This window comes from Lepus europaeus, chromosome 1 (assembly GCF_033115175.1).
Source record: "Lepus europaeus isolate LE1 chromosome 1, mLepTim1.pri, whole genome shotgun sequence".
Classification (NCBI taxonomy): Eukaryota; Metazoa; Chordata; class Mammalia; order Lagomorpha; family Leporidae; genus Lepus; species Lepus europaeus.
In genome coordinates, this window is record NC_084827.1 from 100924905 (window position 1) to 100950118 (window position 25214).

Sequence of the window (25214 nt, forward strand, 5' to 3'; positions counted from 1 at the left end):
GGGTGCAGACTCTCCCAAAGGGTGGCCGCCCTTTGATTTCCTCCTTACCTTCTGCAGCTCACAAGTATACAGGAAAGTCAATGAGATCTGGGCTACAAACCGTCACGTGTCTAGGTTTTCAGCTATACACCAGTGCTATCCAACACATTAGCCATAAGCCACCTATAGCTATTTATATTAAAATTAATTTAAACCATTCATTTTTTTTTTTAAATTGAAGATTCGGTTCCTTAGTTGAATCAGCCACATTTGAAGGACTCAGATCAACATGTGCTGTGGCTGCCATTTGGTCAGAGCAGATACAGAACATTGCCACCATCACAGAAATTTCTATTGAATAATGCCCCACCAAACTTGTCAGCTGTAAAAGGGATCCTCTTAGCCTTCTGCTCATCTTCATCCCCAAAAGATTGAGAGAGCTGCTGAAAGCAGGGGGTATTGTCACCCCTAAACCCTGACTCCTAGTCCAGCACTCTTGGAGAGGGCCACTCACAAAATATTTGCTGGATGATATGACCATTCCATTCTCATTTTTTAAAGATGTGTATATATATGTATATATATGTGTGTGTGTGTGTGTGTATATATATATATATATATATATATATATATATATATCAGAGTTGCACAGAGAGAAAAGGAGAGGCAGAGAGACAGAGGTCCTCCATCCGTTGGTTCACTCCCCAGTAGGCTGCAACAGCCAGAGCTGTGCCCATCAGAAACCAGGAGCCAGGAGATTCTTCCAGGTCTCCCACATGGATGCAGGGGCCAAGGATCTTGGCCATCTTCTACTGCTTTCCCAGGCCACAGCAGAGAGCTGGATCGGAAGTGGAGCAGCCGGGACTCAACCGGTGCCCATATGGCAGCAACTTCACCCACTATGCCACAGTGCTGGCCCTCCATTCTCTTTGTTCCCATTGCATGTACCCGCCTCTGTCACAAAGTCAGAGCTTATTTTCCTCCAAAAAACTTTGATTCACCTTTATTAGTTTTACAAATAATACAAGCTAACTGAAAGATCAAAATTCAACAGAGCACTCCACATTTTGGAGTACAACCATTCAACAACAGATGGTTTTGTTGTTTACTGAGGGATGTCTTGCACAAAGTAAAATTCACCATTTTCATATGATTTATGAGTCACATAATCACTACTACTATCAAATACAGAGTATTCCCATCACCTCCAAAATTCCCTTCTATTTATGTGGAGTTAAACCTCCCTTCTCTGAAAGTCACTGCTCTCTGTTCCTAGAGTTTCAACTTTTCAAGTATATCATATATGTGGAATTAAATAATAAGTAGTTTTCCTTTGGCTGGCTTCTTTCATTTAGTGCAATGATTTTAAGATTCATCTGTGGGGCCGGTGCCATGGCTCACTTGGTTAATCCTCTGCCTGCGGCGCCGGCATCCCATTTAGGCGCCGGGTTCTTGTCCCGGTAGCTCCTCTTCCAGTGCAGCTCTCTGCTGTGGCCTGGGAGGGCAGTGGAGGATGGCCCAAGTGCTTGGGCCCTGCACCTGCATGGGAGACCAGGAGGAGGCACTTGGCTCCTGGCTTCGGATCAGCGCACCGGCCGTAGCGGCCATTTGGGGGGTGAACCAACAGAAAAAGGAAGACCTTTCTCTCTGTCTCTCTCACACTGTCTAACTCTATCTGTCAAATAAATTTGAAAAAATATTCACCTGTATATTCTTTTACAGGCATACACCACAATCTGTTTATCCATAATCAATAGACTTTTGGGTTGTGCCTAACTATTGGCAGCTATAAAGAGAGTTGTTATAAACACCTGTACACAAGATTTACGGTGTACATATATTTTCACTTTTCATGAGAAAATTCCCACCAATTGGATTATCAGTCATATTGTACATACTAAGTGTGTTCCTATGTTGAATGTTATAAGAAAATGCCAAACTGACTCCCAAAAAAACTTTACTTTTTGGCATTCTCACCAGTAATGTATGAGAGTTCCAGTTGTTCTTCTTTTCACCAGGAGCTTATTTTTATTTCATGTATTTGAAAGGTGGAGAGAGAGAGAGAGACAGAGAGAGAGTTCACCTGCTGATTAACTCTCCAAATGCCTATAACAGCTGGGGCTGGGCCAGGCCAAAGTCTCAACTCAGTCCGGGTCTCCCATGTGGGTAGCAGGGACCCAAGTACTTGAGCCATCACCTGCTGGCTCCCAAGGTACACATTTGCAGAAGCTAGAATGAAAGGTAGAGCTGGAATTTGAGTCCAGGAACTACAATTTGAGATACAAGCTTACCAAGAGGCAGTTTAATCACTAAGCCAAATGTCCACCAGCATTCTGTATTTCCTCTTTTTTTTTTTTTTTTTGGTTTTCTAATACTTAAGCCATATTTCATTGTAGTTTAATTTGCATTTTCCTAATGATCAATGATGTTGTGCATGTGTTTATTTCATTGCTGCTCTCAGTAGTCCTACTTTGTGAAGTATTGCTTGAATCTTGCTATGGTTTGGATGCTGCCAGTCCCATAAATGCCCATGTATTAAAGGCTTGGTACTGAAAGTGGTGCTATTGGGAGGTGGTGCAATATTTAGGAGATGGAGTTTAGTGGGAAGTTGTTAGGTCTTTGGGGGGCGTGCCCTTGTTAGGCAGTTCTGATGTGACCTCTTGAGTTCCAAGGACAGCACTGTTATCAAACCCTAAGTATGGGTCCACACTCTCTCTGCCTCCTGACTTCAGATGTGAACACTTGCTCCAATACATGCCCATCATCTGTACTCTTACCAGAGCTGCTCCAGTGAGATTTGAACTTTGGGTTTGAACTTCCCAGACCATGAGCTCAATAAACCTTTTCTCTTTACGAAGGTAGTTGCCTTGAGTATTTTGTTACAGTGACACAAATTTAAGTCACATCTTCTGCCAGGTTTTTAATTGGGTTGTCTGCTTTCTCATTGAGTTGTAGGAATTCCTTATTCTGGATGGCACTGCTGCATCGTCAATGTAGCCCGTACATATTTTATGCCTGTTTGCGGCTTGTCTTCATTTTCTTAGCAGTGTTTTTTGAAGAGCAGAAGTTTTCAATCATATTGAAGAACAAAGAAAGATTGCTAAGTATCTGCCATATGCTAAATTTTGATTGGCACAGAATCTATAATAATGTCTAGGTTTAAAATTGTGCTTTTTCTTTTTTAAATTTTTATTTATTTGAGAGGCAGAGACAAAGAGAGACAGGGCAAGAGAGAAAGAGAAAGTTGCCATCCACTGATTCATTCCCCTAATGCCCACAATGGCCAAGGCTGGGCAGAGAAGCCAGGAGCTGGGAACTCAGTCCAGGTCTCCCACATGAGCAGCAGCAACCCAATTACTTGAGCCATCTCCACTGCCCCCTCTTATCTGCACTGACAGGGAGCTGGAATCAGGATCTGAAACTAGGTATCAAACCCAGGCATTCCAATATGAGATATAGGCATCTGAGCCGCTAGGCTAAACGCCCACCCTACTCCTTCACCACCTTTTCATTAATAGTTCACATCCTTACGTATTATTTGAAAATATGGTTTGTGATGTGTACTACATAGCACTCTCGTGGCTGTCTATTTATTCCTCTGTATCTTGGGATGTTTATGTTGGTATCCATCAAGACTGAAAAAAAGAGAAACAAATACACCAGAATGGTTACTATCCTTGCACAGAACCTTCTGTTCACATCTCAGTTATTTTCTTAGATCAATGCCTACAATTACAAAGCCTGGGACAAAGACTTAGCACTTTGGCAATGATTGTATCTCCAGAAAGGCCGCAGACATCTTGAAGCACAGATCTTTTCTTGCCCTCCTTGTCACCTAGTGTATGACAAAGATCCTGTAAGTGAACATAAACACCTGAGCAATGAACACTTGGAGAGACAAAGAATTCCACCGAACTCCATCACTGCCCTTCCTCCTGTGAAAGAGCTTCCCGTCTCCTGCGGCATCAACCCTGCCTTCCCAGATGAAGAGAAAAAGAGTTTTCTTGTAAGAGAAAACTTACCAAGGACGTGAGGGTTCCCAGAGAGCTGGTTGACCAGCCCTGTTGCTGCTCAGCAATGCCCTCAAGGGGCCCCGCCCCCCTCCCCATATAAAGCCAGGGTGTGGTGGGGCAGCCACAGCTGGCACCCAGCCTCCAGAGCACCAGCGCCGCATTGGCACGCACTATGGCAACCGAAGTGCAAGTCCTGCTCTCGCCGCTGAAAGGGGGGCACCCTCCTGCAGGTAGGCTGCCCCCCCCACATACACCCCTGTCCTGCAAACAGCTGCTGCAGCCCCTCCACCCTGCAGTGTCTCCAACAGCAGCACGCCGGCCCATGCTTAATTTCATGCAACCTGAATTCCTCCTGCATCTTTGATGCTTTTTAGCTTGTGCGTAAAGCCGCCTTTAGATTCGTCAGGTCTCCGCTGAACTAAACCCTACACAAATAGGTAGGAGGGATCCGGGTAGTTTTGAGGAAAGATGAGGAGGGAGGTGACCCCCTTCTCTTCGGGGCTGTGGGCTGGCAGTGATACAAGCCTACCTGGCAGATGGTTTACTACCCTGGAAACCTTCCTCCCTAGAGTTTCGCCAGCTGTTAATCTCAGTCTGCCCAAGATGCCTGTACATGACCTCACTCCTCACCTAAGCAGCTTTTGCCGCGACAGGGAGCACCTGTCCCCCGCCTGCCCCAGGCTCTGCGCTTGCGCAGTGTTAGCAGGAACACATTGCCTGTCAACAAGCTGAGAAGCGCTTTTTGATACAGACAAGGAGCAGGGGGACTGACTGGAAAAGTTAGGTATGAAGGTGTTTGGCAAAGCACCTGCAGTTTCTTAATAATTTATACTATATCAACTCTGAAATATGGAAATTCCTTTTATTGTACTTAACCATATGTTCATGCAGATTGGCAGAGGCAGACAGGCTTATTTTTAGTCAGTTTTATGTTCTTTCATTCTGCCTTCCTTCTTTTTTCCTTAAGAAAAAACCTCAAAAGTTTGGCCGCTTTACTCTTGCCTTTCCGTATTTACAAAATGTAGTCGGTGGTGTCATTGTGAGGCGCTTCTCAGCCCAGGTTATTTCCACCCTGTTTACTGCAGAGGGTGATGGAGACACAGCCTTGACGAAGCATCAAGTCTGACACCCTTTCAGTTACTTTCTGGTGGGCAGCCCAGTTGAAAAAGAGTCGGAATCTGTGCGAGTCCTGCATGTCCCATTGTAGACCCCGTGCCCTGATCCCCTTTGGCATGCCTGTGACATTTTATATTTGCAGTTGGGTTTAGCCATATTTAACATTATCAATATTTAACGTTAATGATGCTAACTAATGGCCAGGAACTATGCTGACGTACGCAGATTCCTAGAAGAGAAGCTTATTAGGTGGATAAAGACACAGTGAAAAAGAGCGTGATTCTCTTTCCGCCACTTCCACACCAACCTTTCCTAAAATGCTTCAGCTAAAGCCCGATTTGCTAAAATACTTTTCCGCCCAAAGAACACAGAGATAAACTTAACCAAATGGAAGTCTGAATGAAACCACCAGGAACTTTCTGTCCCTGCCACTAATGGTTGCTAATTACTCTGTGTACATAGCTCACCACGGCTCCATCAAGCATGTCACAATGCCTCTGGCACGACAATTAATTATTATGAACTGTGACACTGCAGATAAGAGGTTTTGGATAATTAGAATGGAGATGAAGGCAGACTTTTGCCTCCCCACTGAGCGCGGAGAACAAAGAAGCCTCACCCTTCAGCTTGTCTTGCTACATATTTGAAATCTGAATCAGTTTGTGATGGTGCAAAACTTTATTTATGGAACAGAAATAATTAGGTGCCAAAATTCTATTAAATCTTCAGCTGGCTTTTATAAGCAAAATACAGATCGCTGAAAGTGGAAAGCTGATGTAATACGATGGGAACGTGCGCTGTGGCCTTGCGAAATCGGGCAGACCTGAGTTCGAACCCTGAGTTAATTCCACAACTCGGAGCTTCAGTGTTCTCCTCTCTGTAACAGGGTGTAATGAATAGCCGCAATCTGACATCAATCTGTTGTTGTGATGATTAAAAGAGCTGGCCTATGTAAAGTGTCCTGGCACATCAATGTTGACCCCTTAAAATGCAGGTCTAGGAAATCACATTACTGTCAGCAGACATTATTCTCCCCGCTTTTCAGACATCCCTGATATTCCAGCTGCATTAGGCCCTACTGCAGCAGGCAGAACAGAAGGAAACTGCATGGAAAAGATGCTCGCGCCTGCCCCATCCCAGTTAAAAATGAAACCACTCAGAAGGCAGCCAGCCAGAACGCCTTCCACCTGCATGAGGAGTGCTCTTACTGGTTTTTCTTTTATGTATATTAATATAATATATTTCACCTCAGTTAGCCCTGGTTATACATTTATGCTGTGAAGCTGTGAAGCAAGGCTATATCAGACACGAAGAAGCCAGGGCTCTAGGAAGCACAGCTTTGAATTTTCTGCTGTTTTTTTTTTTTTTCTTTTTTTTTTTTGCCTTGCTCTTAGCTTCATAAGAACCTCAATACATGAACCACAAGATCAAAAATGTATGAGCAGAAGGCGATCCTGAGAAGCCAAATGCACAATGAATAGAAAGAAAAGAAAAGCAGCAGTTAATGAGATTTTCTACATCCTTTGCACTTTTTAATTTAGTGCAAGTCCTATGAATTAGACCTTCGGGGGGTCACCCCTGAACCCCTAGAAAGAAAAGTTTTCTGGCTCATTAAAGAGAGGGAGGTTTGGTGAGGAAGGCATCCCCAGATGTTAAACTAACTTGGAAAACGGACTACCACCATATCTGCGTAAGAGTCAATGTTATTAAAAACAGATAAACAAAAATTACTGGAAACTTGATTCTGTCAATTCCATTGGCCCAAGTCAACTTATGGGGCAAAGGAGGGGTCAAGCTTCTTGGCAGGGGTGAGGTCTGATGGCTGAGACGACAGCTTAATGCTTAATCCTGACTGTGCACCTGGACAGAAACTTCTAGATGTAGCAGAACCCTACAGATGGGCAATGCTTGACAGTGGGGCAAAATGAAACTCGGGCGAGCTCGAGGGACTTGCATAAATCCACTCAGCCAGAGGGCAGCGGCACTGGGACTGGGGAACCCGCCAGCCTATGGCTGAGGGCTGAGGGCCTCTTGCTCCAGTGCACTCCCTGCTCCTGTTCAGCAGGAGGTGAAGGTTCAATTACTCGGGTCTCTGCCATTTACTTAGTTGATTCGGATTGAGCTCCCAGCTCCTGGCTTTGGCCTGACCCACACCCAGCTGTTGCATGCATTTGGGGAGTGGAGCAGCAGAGTGGGAGAGCTCTCTCTCTCGTCTCTCTACCTTTCACAAACACATGAAAATTGTAAAAATACAATAAAATAACATTTCCTGATAAATCAACTGTGAATGCAAAGACCTTTGCAAATATCTAGGCTTGTCATTAAAACCTTCCTCTAGAAGTTTAAGCAAGCCAGAGTTTACTTAAACTTTTGTGTCTTTCCACTTTGACATCATTCTCCATAGATTACTAACAGAAGTCTAATTTTTCTAGTAGGTTTCACTTTATCTTAACTACTCTCCAACAAAAACTGCAAAACGTCTAAAAATATTAACTGGAAAATTATTAGAATTCTAAACTCAAAGGTTTATTTTTTAAGTTATAAACCACAACAATATAACTTATTCAGAGACAGGAAAGCAAAGCTTCATTTTCCTCACATAGATTGGGGTTTCTGATGAAATTATCTAAAAGAACATTTCTCACTTATATTTTCTGACTCTTATTCATTGTATTTATTGAAAGGACTTAGTCTTACCTCATACTTGTACTCCAGGGCCTGTTAAAATGTTAGTTTATCTTTTACTTTTACTCAATTCAGTTGGTCTTTCTATAAGGGTTCCGGAGGTAATACAATTCCAAACATGGAATTAGGTAAATGTTTGCAAATTTAAATGGGTTCATCTGGATAGAATGAGACTTTGAAAAGTTCTCTTGAGTTTGACTTCTCTGGCATAAACAAAACAGGCAAGAACTTGGTTGTGCTGCATTGTAAATGATGGTTCATCTAGATTCTCAGTGAGCAATGGACAGGTGCTCCCAGCAGAGCTCTGCAGGTGACACTCCCACAACCTGATTCCATCTGGTTCAGCTACCCCAGTGTAGTGAGAGTCTTCCAAATTCTCAATGCATCCATTCATACAATGGACATATTAACTTCTGCTTCTTTCTACTACACATAGATGACCAAGAGAGATTGCTTACAGAACAAATTTGGAACAAGAACTATGTTTTGGAAATTCAAGGTGTGTTTCCCTAATGCTCCCTAAATCACAGTCCTAAAACAGAGTGGATTCCAAGGCTGCTAGATAGAATTAGGAATCTTCTGGGGAGGATTTTAATTCTTTCCCATAAATGCCCCTGTTTTGTTCTTAAGAATGAAGAACTCCCATGTTCTCCTTAATTTATTTCTTTTGGCATTCATTTCTCTCTTAAGTGCTCTGTGTTCTTTCCAAAGGGAGATAGTAGTGGATTTTCTCTGGGAAGTAGATTAGAAGAATTAAAATCACAGTGAAGACTTTATAATAAAGATTGGTTAATTCAACTTCTACCCAATTGTCCAAAATTCTCCTAAGATGTTCTTGATAAGTGGACTTATTTTCTTCCATTTAATACATCGAAGGGCAAAGAACTTAACTTAGGGGACCATCGTGTTTAATGAGTCCATTATTGACTAAAACATTGCTATGTGGCATATGACTACATATATACAAAGAGCCACGAAAGTATACTCTATGTGTAACGGGAAAACAATAAAAGCAATTCCTTAAAATTAAGAAGGCAAAGATGTAGACTATCATCACTGTTTGGTGTTGTTCTAGAGAAGGAAATATATTTGTCTCAGGTTATATAACTTGTTTACCTGAAAAACCCAGGAGAATGTACCAAAAGACTATTATAAGTAATAAGAGAATTCAGTATGGCCTGGGGAAAAATCAGTAGCATTAAAACAATAACAACCTGGGGGCTGGCATTGTCATATAGTTTAAGCCACTGCCTGAAAAGCTGGGGAGTTCCAGCTACTCTACTTCTGATCTAGCTTCCTGCTAATTCACCTGGGAAGGCAGCAGATGATGGCCCGAGTACTTGGGTCCCTGCTACCCATGAGGGAGACCGAGATGGAGTTCCTGCCTCCTTGCTTCAGTCTTGCCAGGCCTGGTTGTTGAGGCCACTAGTGGGGGTACGGGAGGGGGGTATAAACCCCTGAAGGAAGCTATTTCTCTCTCTCTCTTACTCTCTATCTTTGTCATTCTGCCTTGCAAATAAATAAATAAATAAATCTTTTTAAAAAATAATAATCTGGGGGCCGGTGCTGTGGCGTAGCAGGTAAAGCCACCGCCTGCATTGCCAATATCCCATATGGGTGCTGGTTCGAGTCCTGGTTGCTCCACTTCTGATCCAGCTCTCAGCTATGGCCTGGGAAAGCAGTGGAGGGTGGCCCAAGCATTTTGAATCAATAGACAAAATACAGATTTTTCAATATAATTGCAATCATCTGAAAAGAATCTTGCATAATTTCCCATGGTTTATACAGTATGCATTCTAGTAGGATCAAAGATTTAAATATATAATCAAAGATTGTACACAATGAAACTATAAAATTTCCAAAAGAAAATGTGTTTTCCAAAAGAAAACAGCTCAATAGGCTAATCCTCCGCCTGTGGCGCCGGCACCTCAGGTTCTAGTCCCTGTCAGGGCACCGGATTCTGTCCTGGTTGCTCCTCTTCCAGGTCAGCTCTCTGCTGACGCCTGGGAGTACAGTGGAGGATGGCCCAAGTGCTTGGGCCCTGCACCCCATGGGAGACCAGGAAAAGCACCTGGCTCCTGGCTTCGGATCAGCATGGTGCACTGACTGCAGCGTACCGGCCGTGGCGGCCATTGGAGGGTGAACCAACGGAAAAAGGAAGACCTTTCTCTCTCTCTCTCTCTCACACTGTCCACTCTGCCTGTGAAGGAAGGAAGGAAGGAAGGAAGGAAGGAAGGAAGGAAGGAAGGAAGGAAGGAAGGAAGGAAGGAAAGTTCAAATGGGTTTCACCATAGCAAAAGCATCATTAATAGGAGCAGGTATTTAGCTTAAAAGTTAAGACACCACATCCTACATCAGAGTGCTTAGGTTCAATTCCCATTTCTGATTCCTGACTCCAACTTCCAGCCAATGTAGACCCTGGGAGGCACTGGATCAAGTAGTTAAGTCCCTGCACCTACAGGGAGACGCGGATTGAGTTTCTGGTTCCCAGCTTCAACCCTGGCCCTTGCTGGTATCTGAAGAATAAACTAGGGAAGTGACCTTCTCTCTGTCTCTCAAATAATATTTTAAGTCATCAATAAAATAAAGCTAGTTATTGATACAATAAAATATTTTCTATTTGCAAGACATCTCACAAACAGCTACTATAAATAAGTTTTAGAGGCAAGTGTTTACACAGGAGTACTTAAGTACTCCTGATGCTACTTGGGACTCACATCCCATGTTTGAGTGCTCAGGTTCAAGCCCTGGCTCTGCATCTGATTCCAGATTCTTGCTAGTGTACACCTTAGGAAGCAGCAGGTGATGGCTCAAGTACTTAAGTCCCTGCCACCCACATGGGAGACCTGCATTGAGATTTCTGGCTCCTAGCTTCAGTTTGAGCCAGCACTGGTTGCTGCAAATATTTAAGGAGTGAACCAGCAGATGGGAAAATTTGTCCCTGTTTTGCCGCCTTTGAAGTAAATAAAAATAATTAAATATAAATTAATTTCTTAAACTAGCAATCCAGTGGAAAAAAAATTTTTGAACAGTTCATAAAAAAGACTCTAAAACGCTTTCTCATCCATTAATGAGAAATCAAACTGAGCAATCAAACATCTTTATTTCCTAACTTATTGGTTGACACAGTCAAACATTCTGTAGCTCATGTTGTTGCCAGGGGAGTGTGAGAACAATCACTGCCATGGTGCCTGCTGAGACTGTAACCAGTGCTACCCATGCAAAGGGAAATTCAGTAAGATTTAACAAAATTCCAAATGCACCTCCTAAGAACAAGATCACTTCTCAGAATGTATTCAATGAATGTATTTGTATGTGTGCAAAATTGTGTATATAAGGGCGGTATTTATTGCAGCATTATTTTTTATAGCAATGGATTAGAAACACATGAAATATCCAGCATTAAGGAACCAGTTAAGCAAACAGAGAATGTTCATATAATAAAATTTCAAAGCAGATGCTAAAACACTGATATAGATATAGTTTAGATAAAGATATGGAACTTTCTCAAATACATAGTTAAAGAACAAAAAAAAAAAAGATATAGGCATGGAATCTGGCACTGTAGTTAAGATGCCTTGTGATACCTGCACGTCAAATCAGAGTGCCTGATTCAAGTTCCTACTCCTCTGCTTCCAATCTAGCTTCCTGCTAATGCACACCCTGGGAGGTAGTACTTGCATCCTTGCCACCCACATGGGGAACCCAGATGGAATTCCACATGGGAGGCCCAGTCCAGGCTATAACAAACATTTGGGTGATGAACCAGATTGAAGCTTTCTCTCCCTTTTTTTCTCTTTCCTTTTCTAATGACATAAATGAAATTTTTTCAGATATGCAGAATAATGAGTATCTTATGCTGCCTGCCATCCTATGTATTAAAGCCTATATATAGAAAATATAGTTTTATGCATGGAATGTCTGTGGATTAAGACATAGGAAACTTGTGACATTAGTAGTATGTAGAGAGGTGATCTGTGAGCTGGAGAAATAATGGTAGGCGGGAGATTGCGTACCTTTTTATACTTCTGAGTAGTGTGCCTTGTGCAAGTATTACATAACCAAAACATAAATCATTTTTGCAGAACAAAAATGAAGTCAACTCACAAGATATGAGGATGATGAGATATAGAACTAGTTTTCTTTACTTGGAAATGGAACTGGTTTCTTTATTTTTCATTGTATTGGAAACTATTTTAGAAAATTGCCAATTTGCCATTTCCACAAAAAGAATTAACAGGTTCAAACAAGTCAATGTCCATTTAGCTCTTCCTCTTTTGAGCTTGTCTGATTTTAGACGTGCAAATTTCCTGGGAACAAGAAAAAGTATTTGCTTTGACTGCAGTCTGAAATAGGCTGTTCCTTTTCAAAAGTTGATTTCATCTGACATTGCTAAACACTTGAATTGCTGTTAGGTCATCTGTAGCCTAATTAACACTAATTGATCTCTTGAATGGCAGGATTATTAATGCAGTTTAATTACTCAGTAGAATATCTGCGCTCCACTAACACGGGAGGTTGGGGGTCTGGGGTGGAAGGTGGGTATCTGCTGGAATCAGAAGCACCTCTGTTGAATTAAATGCCTGTTATCACTGCACGCCCTGACTTCGGCTCACTTCTCAGTATCTGGCTTTGGAAAGCTTTGGTTGGAAAAAAAAAAATGCAAGTCATGCAAAAGCTTTAATCTTGTGGGAAAACAGAAGGTCACATTGTGATTGTGGGCTGCTATCCTGAAGAATGTAATTGGTTCGATAACAACAAGAAAATGTTTCCCAGTGAAATGCCTAAGGGAGTATGTTGCTGTTCCCTCCCTACCCCCCAATCCAAGGCCTATCCTGCTGCTTGCTCTCCCAGCATAAACAAACAGACCTCAGCCCTCCCTCTATCCCCAGCTTATTTGCTTGAAATAATATTTTTCTCTTTTAATTGTACTGTTTTGGATAAAAGTTTAGATCTTTAAATATATAATGCTGAAAACTTTTTCAAATATGAATTCCTACTTTGAGTAAGAGAGTAAGCCCTCGCTGGCATTCTAACTTTCATGTTGATGCCCCTTTGTTTATAGTGAAGGCTGGAGGAAAGCGAATTTCCAAAAAACAAGACATTGGAGTCTTGGAGAGACAAAGCAAAAAATCCGGATTAGAGAAGACAAGGTAGGCGTTGCTTGGTTTCTTCTTTGTCAAGGAATTTTGAATGACGTGGGTTCCAGAGGTTAATTTAGGACAAAGCAAGACTTCCTCTGCATTTGGAGGCAGTTGCCATGGTGGTGTGGGTCAAGGCTGGTGATGATTTGGGGGGTCTGGGAGAGGTGGGTGCTTACCATCTTGTAGCCTCTCTCTGGACCACCATCACTACCCCACCCCCACCATCCTCCTCCTCCCTGTGGCCGGCCCAGCTGCCTCCTATTTAAAAGGCACAGTTCTCAATGCATCCCAAGCTGACACACATCCCTGTAGCCTATTTTCAGATCAGCCTTTAAAATATTATCCCTGGGCTGGCCCTGTTTTTGTAATATGCTTTCTGCTGAAGTAAATCTCCTGAATTAAAAATAAATTCCTTTTTCTTTTTTGTTTTAAATTCATCCCTCAATCACGTAGAAAACTAATGGCCACTATATTTGGCATAGCCGGAGGCACACAGGTACTGAGGCTGGTTTCTCCCTGCTCCTTTCTCTGTGACCTTGACATACTGTGCAATTCCCAGAACGAAGCAGAGAGCTTCGGGCTGGGTCCAATTCAGAAACTGTCCAACCACTCTAAGCCTTGGCTAAGGAAAGCAAGTGCATTTCAAAAAGAAGCATACAGAGCTGTTTCCTCGGAGTAGCATGGCAGGGTGCTGCAGAGACTATTAATTTTAGGATGTTTCTGTAGATCAGTGGGTGAATGATTCAAAAGGAGTCGATTAGAGAGGATGCTCCAGGCACCTCCTTAGGATTTTAATAGCTCCACTTTCAAAGAGAGAATGTGGTGAGAAATGGGCTATGAAATGTCTTTGACTCTTTCATATAAAAATTTTAAACATCTTTTAAAGTTTTCTTCCCGATTTCTGGGAAGGAGTATTTTGAGCATTTTAAGTCCCTTGCTCCCCTTGCTTTCGGTTGAAATGCTGGTCTGCCCCACTGGCAGCAAGTTTTTTGCTTCTTCTGATACTAGAAAAGAACATTCACAATGCTGAAAGCCAATGTGTGCGTCCTCACGCTTGTGGGTCATGGGTTCTTCATCTCCTGGCCCAGCCCCAAGGACAGTTCCTAGAATAGTGAATGCACTCTGGGACAGCAGACGGTTGACGAACGGCACACCGGTTAATTCTGAGAGCCTCTTCTGTTTCTCAAACCTGCGCGGTGCATAGACCCTGTTTATTGTGACCCTGATCCACATGCCCAGGCCAACGGCTTAGGAACCAAAGAAGCTTGGCTTGGAACTGACTTCTAGTGGACAGCCAACAGGCAACATCTGCCTTTCCTGTACCTCAGGCATGGGGCCTTACTACTAATTCTCACATCTGCCAAATAATGCTGGTGGAGAAGCTGGCCACAGAGTGATCAAGTGGGGACTAGACCCTTCTTTAAAACCCTACTATTTTCTAATAGGCATTAAAACACTGGAATTGGACTGCTACAGGTAATTCTCTCTCTTGCTGTAATTACCAGGGACAGATACAGGTTCCATGGGGGCATGAAGTTCATAAGATTTGAGGGTTCTTTGAAAGAAAAGTAATCAAAATTACAAAAATAACCAGGCCCTTGGAAAGAGTCTGAGGGCTTAAGCCTTACTCCCTCCACTGCAAATCCACCTCTGTCCCTGACATGTGCAGGGGACAGGGGATAGGAGTGCCTCACGTTCAGGGACAGCACCTCTCTTTGCATCTTCTTAGGAACTTATTCAGGAGGATGCATTTGAAATATATATTGTATCATAAAAATAAAATTCCCAAGCATTATCAACCTATATCCACTTTCTAATAACATCTACCATCCAGAAAAAAAAAAAATCCCCAAGCTCAAGATATTGAACTGCATATTCAGACCTGATTGAAACTCTCCTACAAAATAATTTGGCCTGAGAGAAAGAGGCCTTTCGCAAAAGAGTACACGTGGATGATTCAATTCATGAGCACAAAACCAGTCAGAACCAAGGCGTGGAGCTGTACGTCAAGGTTGTGGGTCTCCATAAGGACAACCAGCTTGACTGGTGTTTCAGTTTTGTGAATATTCGCCCAGCTGTACACTTAGAACACACTGGAGCTTCAAAACAGTCATGGACAATTCACATTCTCCTTGAATCCAAAATTTCCAGGCACTCCGTCTGTGCATTTCTCTATATTTATTATACTCATACGTCAATGAAATGTTTCAGAGGTATCATAGTAATAACTTGGCTTACAAAGCTTGTTGTAGCATGTGGGTAGAATTTTTGTTTTTTAGATGTTCCTGCAGTGAAAGCGTGAAGGCCAAGGAGACAGCCCTCTATATAAAGCCTTTAGTCTTCTTAGAGGGGAAAGTGTTAAAATTCTCTCTGGATTTTCTTTTCATCTTCACAGTGCCATTGCGAATGCTGCCAAAATCCAGACGCTGGACGTACTGAATGACACTCTGGACAAGGTGAGCCATAGGTGAGGCTGGGGGACCTCACAGCTGCCCCGTAGCCACCCTGGGGGGTCAGGCCACATGGGGGACAAGCAGAAGACTGCTGGAATTCCTTGCAAACTGGAAGCTGGGTGCCCTTGCGAATGAATCTGTTTTGGGCAGAGGAGTGTGAAGTGGTCTGGGTGAGAAAAGCTGTTTTTCCCAAATCCCAGAAGAGTCCTTTTCGTAAGTCATTTCTAGAATAAGATGGGAAATCAAGTAACATCCATGACGCTGAATTCAGAGAACTCTCCCTGGCCACCCCGAATATTTCTCAGAAATGTTGGCAGTTTTATGAAAGGCGGCCTGTGTGTTGGGAAGTCAGAAGTTTTTGGCCTTCCTCGCCACCTTGGCCTTCCTGTAAGGAAATAGTTGAGTTGAAGGTGGGCAGTCGAGGGTTGCATGGTGTAGAGCTAGCGAAAGGCAGAGCACCAGCCGGGTTTACCCAGTAGGGCTGTTTAGGAGGATAGTTAACCAGTGCTATTTTTACCTCCATATCCTGAATTTCTTCTCAAGAAACTCAGAAAATTCTTTCCAGGTAGACAGTGGGGTTTTTAGATTGAATACCTAAAGTTTCGTAAGTAACCTAAGTGAGGGCTCTTACTCTGCTTCTAGGAGCAGGTGCCATAAGCCCTTCATATGTATTTGCAATTTTGGATGGGAAAAAGAAGCTACATCTGCACAGAATATGTATGGACATTTTATCTTGTCATAGTTTCCTAAACAATATGGAGTAATAACTATCTCCATAGCATTGAGTATTATAAGTAATGTGAAGATGATTTAAGGTATACACAAGGATGTGCACCGGCTGTCTTTTCACACAAGGCACTTGAGCATCCGAGGATTTTGGTATCTGGGGGGGAGGGGGGGTAGAACCAGTCTCCCTGGATACCAAGGGATGACTGTCCATCATGTTCAAGGTAATAAAGAACCTCTCTCTCTGCTATTCCCACACTTACTGCAGATCAGGGCTAGGCATCCTCCGCAGAAGACAGACTTGCTACTGCTGCCCAAATCAGGCATTGAGGAGCAGCAGCTGAGCCTTTGGAAAAGATTAGAGTAGAAACTGTGTAGCTGTCCTGTGGTGTCACCACTTCCTGTCTGGGTCTGGTGTGGACCTCCAGCTAGATGACATCACATGGTGGGCAGGAGGCTCACCAGTCCCCACCTCCTAAAGGACCCACCCCTGGCCACACCAGGGACCGAGCTTCCACTGTGTGAACCCCTGAGGACAAACCATATCCAACCCGCAACAACCACGGTGCCTAAAATAAACTACCAAACTTGCAATGCTCAGCTCAGGGTTTCCTGGAGAAGGGCTGTGGCTAAGACTGTGGCGGTCTCTGGTTATAACAGGTTCTGGCAGCAACCGCAGACAACCCAGTTCCTCGCTGTCACTCACTGACTGCGTGTCCTTGGGCAAGTCTCTTCATTTTTCCGTGCTTTCTTTCCTCCTCTGTGCCTTGGCATTTGATTAATAGTATCTGCTTTGCAGGAGGGTTGTGAGAGTGAAATGAAGTTCTAGGATACTTGGATGGTACCTAGGGCAGTTAGTCTGCAGTGTGTGTCAACTTCTACTCCCACATGTGCATCTTCCATCACTTGGAATCCCAGGCAAAGAGCAATAGGCAGCAACAAAAATGAAGCTCCAAGATTACAGGCGTGACCACCTCAAACAGGGAAGTTGGTGGAATCCGTATCTTTCCCTACAGCAAAGAGAAAGCGTCCTGATCAATATTTACCTTGCAGCATAGCAGGATTTCCTCCCAGAAGTCAGCCTGGGTTGGAGGTCTGCTGAGGTCTGTGATCATCAGGAGCTGTGGGGTGGGAGAAGGGGTGACCGCAGTGGGACAGGGGGGAAGTTTAGGGGATGTTGGACCGGTTCTGGGTCTTGGTTTGTGGTAGTAGTCACAGACGATGCATTTCTCAAAGTTCATAAAGCAGCTTACTAAACAGGATCAGTTTTATTGTACGTAAATTATAGTTTCATTGAAAAGTTTGTTTTGAAGATGTTGCGTAAATGATTAGGCTGATTAAAAACAGACATATAAGAGATACAGAGATAGGAATCTTTTGATAAATTTGCACTGCATTGCAGTGAGTCCCACAACAGTATATTTTGTCATGGAGATTTAAAAATATACAATCGGTCCAGAGAAACACAGTAGCACAAGGGAAGGTCATTTCCACTGTACTTGTTGACATTCGTTGATGCCCTCAGCTGCAATTACAGCCAGCCACCAGAACCCATGTTACTTCTCACGCCTAGTTTAGGAACTTAGGAGTCTAGGATCGCCATTCAGTCATGGCAGGCAATTTCTCTCTGCATGCTATTCCTCTCTGAATATCCCCATTTTAAAGCAAACCTAGGGGAGCAAGTTGTGGCACAAACAGGTTAAGCCACTGCTTGGGATACCACATCTCATATTGGAGTGCTGGTTTCAGTCCCAGCACCTCTGCTTTCCCATCCAGCTCCCTGCTGATGCATCCTGGGAGGCAGCAGGTGATGGCTCAAGTGCTTGGGCCCCTGCTGCCCATGTGGGAGACCTAAATGAAGCTCCAGGCTCCTGACTTTAGCCAAGCCCACCCCTGGCTGTTGTGGGCATTTGAGAAGTGAACCACTGGGTGCAGGATGGTTCTCTCTCTCTCTCTCTCTCTCTCTTCCCCTCCCCCCCCCCCCCACCATCATCCTGCCTTTCAAGTAGATGAAAAATAGAAAACATGTTTTTAAAACCACTCTGGGGTTTAAAATTGGGAAATTGAGAAGAAATCCCAAAGGAAATGGTATTTTATAAATCTAAGTAGGAATCAGCCTCAAATCCCTCCCTACCACTATTCCCCATCTCCTCCCTCCACAAAGATTTTTTTTTATAAATAACCTTTTAATTTCATTGTCCAGGGAATTTTTTTAAAGAGATTTATTTATTTGAAAGGCAGAATTACACAGAAAAAGAAGGAGAAAGAGAGGTCTTCCATCCTCTGGTTCACTCTCCAATTGGCCGCAACAGCTGGAGCTGCGCCAATCTGAAACTAGGAGCCAAGAGCTTCTTCTGGGTCTCCCCTACGTGGGTGCAGGGGCCCAAGGACTTGGGCCATTTTCTACTGCATTCCCAGGCCATAGCAGAGAGCTGGATCAGAAGTGGAGCAGCCAGGACTCAAACCGGTGTCCATATGGGATGCTGGCACTGCAGGCGGCAGCTTTACCTGCTATGCCACAGCACCAGCCCCACAGAGATTCTTCATTCCACTTCTCCTTCCCTCCTTACCTCTCCAGTTATCCCTTCTCCATCTCTCCAAACCATAAATATTGAGAGAATTAATGTTGGCCAGAGATGGGACACACAGTGTGATACTTGTGTAGAAAAGGCAAGTAACCTGATAGCTCTATAGGCTAAAAATCTGGGAGACCTGGTCTTAGGTCAAAGCCCACCTATAATTTAGAAGTGATCTGACCCTTTGGACGTCACATAACTCCGCTGAGATTTATGGTTGCTCGTTTACTTAGGAAAAAAAATTTAAGGGAGTGAAAGAGAATGATACTGCCAAAGATATTAATTCTCTGGGCAGTCATGAGAGGGAAATTGGGCAATAGTTGTGAAGCTTCTCAATCTAGACGTTTCCAGGTAAAACACTCGTCATGGAGTTGGGTTATGGTGTGGCAGGAAGCAGAATGTTGAAGTTTGCCAAGAGTTGGGCCACTTTTTCAAGTTGCCAGATTTTGGGTCACCCGGCCAGAGTCGCTGAGGTGTATGTGTGATGAGATCCTGGGGGAGAGAAAGGCATCTGCAAATTCAGAAGGCTTCTCATCACTGCAGGAGTACCCTTGAATTTCATTGACATGAGCTGAATGTTTTGTTTTAAGCACTTTGCTTAACAGGGTGTGGAAATTTAAGTGCCAACCTTCGTATTGGAAGCTAACACCCTGGAAAGATGAATGGAAGGGCTGCCAGTCTGCTAATACTAACTTCAAGCCCTAACACAAAACCTGGCTCTGATTTTCTTGCTTCGAGAATTTCTTTCACAGCTCCAGTCACAGAGATCTGTATCACATTTCCTACGCTTTTTTCTATGAAACCAAAAATATAGATTCTGAGGTCACAGCTATCCACAATCAAGGTGAATTCTCAGCATGGGAGCCTCTACTGATCTGCTGTTCAAGTTTGATGTTACTCCTGTGCTGGCACCACAGCCAGGCAGAATCCTTATTTACACCCCTACTCGCCCTCAATTCTTCCTGTGTAGGGTAGCCTAGGTTCTTTTACCCTAATAAGCCGGACAAGAAGTACATGGCTTTCTACAAATACTATCATTTTACAAAAACTGATGATGAAACTTCCAGAGCTTCCCTGAAGTTAAGATGCCAGAGTGAAACAGCTGACTGGTTTTAGGTTGTGCTCTGGGAAAGCTCTTTCTACTTATTTCTGGTTCAGACTTGAAGAACAAATCTTCCTCTCCCCCTTTATGACAGCCACAGCAAAGAAATCCTGCATTGAGGGGTTAGCATTTTGTTTACAGTTTCATCAGTTTGGATGGAGGGCTTTATACATTTCCCACCCACAAGCCCAAGACCTTCTATTTCAGGATTTTCGTGATTAAGGGTCATGGGGAGATACGGGAGAGAACATGACTCTCCTAGCATCATATTTTCAAGGGCTGCTATAAACCTCTGCTACTGCCCCCACACAACCTTGTACGCATGCAGCCTAACAATTAAGGGGAGGTTCTCTAAGGCTATTATTATCTTTGCCGGAATATTATTTCCACTTTCTTCTCAGTCTTACTGATGTTCTTGCCTGCCCCTGTCCCACAAACGTTTCCACCCCATTTCGCATACAGCCAACAGGCCACAGAGGCTGCCTCGGTCTCACTGGCATTGTGATCTCAGGCCTTGCCCTCACGAGAAACAGTTGAGCAGCTCTTTAGAGCCTGAGTTAAATGCACACCCCTAACCCTGGGCATATTGATGGGAATGTACAATAGTGCAATCACTCTGGGAAGCAATATGGTGAGTCTTCAGAAAATTAAATATAGAACTGCCATAGATCCAGCATCTCCACTTCTGAAGATATACCCAAAAGAACTGAAAATAGGAATTCAAACAGGCATTGATTCACCAGTGCTCATAGGACATCAGCCACAACAGCCAAGAGGTAGAGAGCTGGATGAATGTATAGACAAAATGTGACATCTGCATTCGCGGAAATGTCTTTCAGCGTCAAAAGGAAGGAAACTCTGACACACCGTATAGCATGGTTGAACTATGAAGACATTATGCCAAGTGACAGAAGCCAGACACAAAAAGGCAGATGTTGCATGGTTCCACATGCACGAGCTACCGAGAAGAGTCAGATTCCCAGACAGAAAGTAGAAAGCTGCGGGGCAGGTGTTTGGCATGAGGACACCGCATTCCATATCACAGTGCCTGGTTTGAGTCCCAGCTCCTGCACTTCTGATCCTGCCTCCTGCTAATACACACCAGCAGGTGATGGCCCCCGAGCTTGGGTCCCTGCCACCCTCATGAGAGACCTGCATGCAATCCAGGCTCCTGGCGTTAGCCTGGTCTGTTGCTGGCTGTTCAGCACATTTGCGGAGCGAACCAGAAGACAGAAGCTTGCTCACTCTCTCTCTCTCTGTGTGTGTGTGTCTGCCTTTCAAATAAAGTGAAAATAAATAAATTTTAAAAATTAAAATGTTAGGCCGGCGCCGCGGCTCAGTAGGCTAATCCTCCGCCTTGCGGCGCCGGCACACCGGGTTCTAGTCCCGGTCGGGGCACCGATCCTGTCCCGGTTGCCCCTCTTCCAGGCCAGCTCTCTGCTGTGGCCAGGGAGTGCAGTGGAGGATGGCCCAAGTCCTTGGGCCCTGCACCCCATGGGAGACCAGGAGAAGCACCTGGCTCCTGCCATCGGATCAGCGCGGTGCGCCAGCCGCAGCGCGCTACCGCGGCGGCCATTGGAGGGTGAACCAACGGCAAAAGGAAGACCTTTCTCTCTGTCTCTTTCTCACTGTCCACTCTGCCTGTCAAAAATAAAAATAAAAAAAAAAATTAAAATGTTAAATAAATTGAAAGTTGTGAGGGACAGGGGAAGATAAGATGGTAGTTACTGTTTAATAGGCACAAAGTTTCTGTTCGGGATGATAAAGTCTTGGAGACAGAGAGTAATGTTGGTTGCACAACAATGTGAATTACTTAATGCTATTGAACTATAAATTAAGAAATGGCTAAAGTGGTCAACTTCATGCTATGCATATTTTACCACAGTTTTTTTTTAAATGATGCCCCCTAAAAAATAACCCTTAAATTATGGCAATCACCTAAGATGATCAAATCCCAAGTCAGTGCTAAATTCAGCCGTGTGCTCTAATATGTTGTTCTCCCTCCCCTCTTCCATCCTGCCTCCACCCAGCATCACTCACACCTTGACAGCAGCAGTCAGCATGGCTTTCCCTCTTCCAGTCCCAACTTGTCACCCTGCCCCACCTCACCCTGGCTAATTGCCCAGATCTCAGTTACATCAGAGTTATTAGTTGTTTTCTTCCTCATCCCTTCTTTATAGCTGACCTTAAGTAACTTGCCAATTGTTCTCTACCTGTAATCTCTTGAATGTGATTGAAAGCTAACCTCATGTAAAGAATCCATCTGCTTGAGATGAGACTAAAGAATAAAAGCAAACTGCTCAAGTCAGTGACCTCTTCAATCTCCTCCTGGCTCTCATGTTAAAAGAAAAACCAAACAAAATGCTGCCCTTACCATGTTGTTAAGCACACATCGTGTGCTCTGATGATAATTGATGTGACAAAAAGAAAAGCCGCCAGCCTTTTTTAAGACTCTAAAGCAATGTGTATGGCCAATAGCTCACCCATTTCTCTTCGGTTCTACTAGGATGTTGGCAGAGATCACCCGTGACTTATTTTTTTTTAAACTTTTATTTAATGAATATAAATTTCCAATGTACAGCTTATGGATTACAATGGCTTCCCTCTCCCATAACTTCCCTCCCACCCGCAACCCTCCCCTCTCCCACTCCCTCTCCCCTTCCATTCAAATCAAGATTCATTTTCAATTCTCTTTATATACAGATCAATTTAGTATAAAGATTTCAACAGTTTGCACCCACATAGAAACACAAAGTGAAACATACTGTTTGAGTACTAGTTATAGCATTAAATCAAAATGTACAGCACATTAAGGACAGAAGATCCCACATGAGGAGCAAGTGCACAGTGACTCCTGTTGTTGATCATCCGTGATTTATATAACTGGTGCCCACTCATGGCAAAAGAAAAAAAAATAGAAAAATACAATTAATTAAGGCAAATAAAAAGACTAGGAATAGCCTATAATCTATCTGCTAGCGATAACCATTGTACACATTTCAGTTTATGTTTTTCTAGTGCTTTTAATTTTTTAAGATCAAGAAGAAAAGACTTTCTGGAGTCAGATTGCAAATGAAAGGAACTGCTGTGTACTTGGAGCTTGGGCAGGGTCATTTGAGAAGAGATGTAAGGCACATAGGTTCTCCCTGTCTGAGAAAGACCCAAACAAGCCATAAGCAATGTGGTGCTTGGGTCATGAACACTTCACCTCCCTTTCTATTTAATTTGAGTGGCAAGGCAGCAGCATCTAAGTTCAACAGTGATAAGCTGAATTCCTACTGAGCCAAGGCTCTGCTGGCTTAGGGAGGGGAGCAGGGTGGGCTTGGGTAGCTGTGTGTTACACTGATGGGCTTGGAGACCAAAAACTGGAGTGGGCACAAAAGGTCACTGGGTCCAAATTGTTCTCCTAGGAAAACTGTGCGAAGTGCCCAGCAGCACTGAGAGTCTGTTCCCTCTTAAATTCTCTTGGCACCATAGGAAATTCCTCTTACTGTCAAAAAGCCTTAATCTCGCTAAGCCTGTTTCCCCATAGATGTCTTCTATGGAGATGAGTAATGAGGACTTCAGTAACCTAAAGCTTGGAATTCATTTCTCAGTCCACTTTTCACCGGCCTAGTTGGATTGAATCATATGGAATGACCAATAACACACCATTTTTGGCCTACAAAAAAATAGCAGTTTCATAAGCTTCAACTTAGTAACTAAACCTAACTTTTCCTAACCTTTTCAGAAATTTTAAAATTCTGATCTTTGGATAACTGAAAACATCTCCCATGTTCACAGACTACTTAGAAAACATTGACCTATATACAAATACTAGTGCCAGAATGACTGCTAATGTTACAAAAGAATGGTGCACATACCAGTGTAATGAACCTCTTCTACTTACAATAGCACTTCAAGTAACAGTGCTGTAGCACACTGGGTTAAGCGTCCACTTAGAACACTGGCATCCCATATCAAAGAGTCCGGTCCGAGTCCCAGCTGCTCCACTTCCGATCAAGCTTCCTGCTAATGCACCTGGGAAAGCAGCAGAGGATGGCCCAAGTCCTTGGGCCCTGCCACACATATGGGAAACTCAGATGCCATTTCCAGCCCTGGCAATTGTATCTATTTGGAGAGTGAGTCAGCAAATAGAAGATTTTGCTGTCTCTCTCCATCTCTTCTCTCTCTCTGTCACTCTGCCTGTTAAATAAACTTTTAAAACTTAAAAAAAAATAGAATTTCACTTCAAAACATGTGTCTAAATGCATATATATGAGGAGACTTCAAAAAGTACATCATAAAATGAAATTTAAAAAGTATATTTTCTATTAACATTTAGAAACCTCTTCATATATTACATATATTTCTTTATATATCATGTCTTGTGAGTGTGGGGAAACCCAGATTAACATATACTCCAATGGATATGGAATGATATGGAAAAAAGTATTATGAAAGAAATAAACAAAATTGTGAATTCCCCTGACCAACTGGCTTGCTTTCTACTGTTTTAATATTTCATGACCAAAAAGATTCAAATGTGCTTAGTTTTCCTTCCCTTTTCACCTCTAGCTCAACCATAAATTTCCGGCAACAGTGCACACGGCACATCAAAAACCCACACCTGCTCTGGAGAAGGTCGCTCCGCTGAAAAGGATCTACATTATTCAGCAGCCTCGGAAATGTTAAGCCAGCATGTAAAACCCAGCCGTCTGGCTGACTGCCTGCAGCATCTGACGGCTTAGCAAAAAGGATCAACACTTCCCATAGGCCTGGTGCACTTGCTTGGTAAATAAAACAGCTTTTGTATGCTCCCTTTTGACTTCAGATAATAAAGCATCCAAAACTGCAACTCCAGCATGTTCCTGTGCCTCTTTTTGGTGCAGGTCAGGATGCACTGCTACTCAACATTCTGGAGCAAAATGGAGATTCAGCTCACCGGCTGACCCACTCCACCTCCCTGGACCAGTGGCCTGCCCCTTGGCACTTGAGTTCTCGTCAAGGGCATGGGGTAGACTGGGTACACTGACCTGTGCAAAGGCAACCAACACAAAAGTGAATCTTCTCAATTGGTTTGTCTTAGAATAATCAAGTTTCTCCTAGAGGTAAAAATGGCCTTTTCAGCCTCCCCCATAACTACATGGTTTGTTTTGAAGATTCGGTGGGGCAAAAGGAAGAAGTCAGATGGATTACGAGAGTATTGTCTTTTGCCAGGCAATCAAGGGCAGAAGGAAGAAGTATGGTTTCGGAGGCAGATTTGATCAGGGACTAGAACTGAGGGGATCCAGACACTACAGGGCACCATGGTTAAGCTATAGAAGTTGACTTTCCACCGGGGTGGGGTGGGAGAGAAGGAATTGCCATCCAGGAACCTGCTGTAGCTCTCTCTACCACACCCACACACTTACCACCTATACAGACAGTCCTCAGCTCAT

At 43.5% G+C, this 25214-nt stretch overlaps 1 protein-coding gene across 1 annotated transcript; it reads left to right on the forward strand.

The window, feature by feature from the left end:
- Nucleotides 1-4164: 4164 nt before the first annotated feature.
- On the forward strand, nt 4165-24506 carry DAPL1 (death associated protein like 1). Its single transcript, XM_062199904.1, has 4 exons — nt 4165-4222; nt 12859-12946; nt 15333-15393; nt 24352-24506. The coding sequence occupies exons 1-4, from the start codon at nt 4165-4167 to the stop codon at nt 24466-24468; spliced, it is 324 nt and encodes a 107-aa protein (XP_062055888.1). The 3' UTR covers nt 24469-24506.
- Nucleotides 24507-25214: the final 708 nt, after the last annotated feature.

Coding starts and splice junctions, on each gene's coding strand:
- DAPL1 (XM_062199904.1), top strand. CDS start 4,165: ATGGCAACCGAAGTGCAAGTCCTGCTCTCGCCGCTGAAAGGGGGGCAC. Junction 4,223..12,858: donor AGGGGGGCACCCTCCTGCAG/GTAGGCTGCCCC, acceptor CTTTGTTTATAG/TGAAGGCTGGAGGAAAGCGA. Junction 12,947..15,332: donor TCCGGATTAGAGAAGACAAG/GTAGGCGTTGCT, acceptor TCATCTTCACAG/TGCCATTGCGAATGCTGCCA.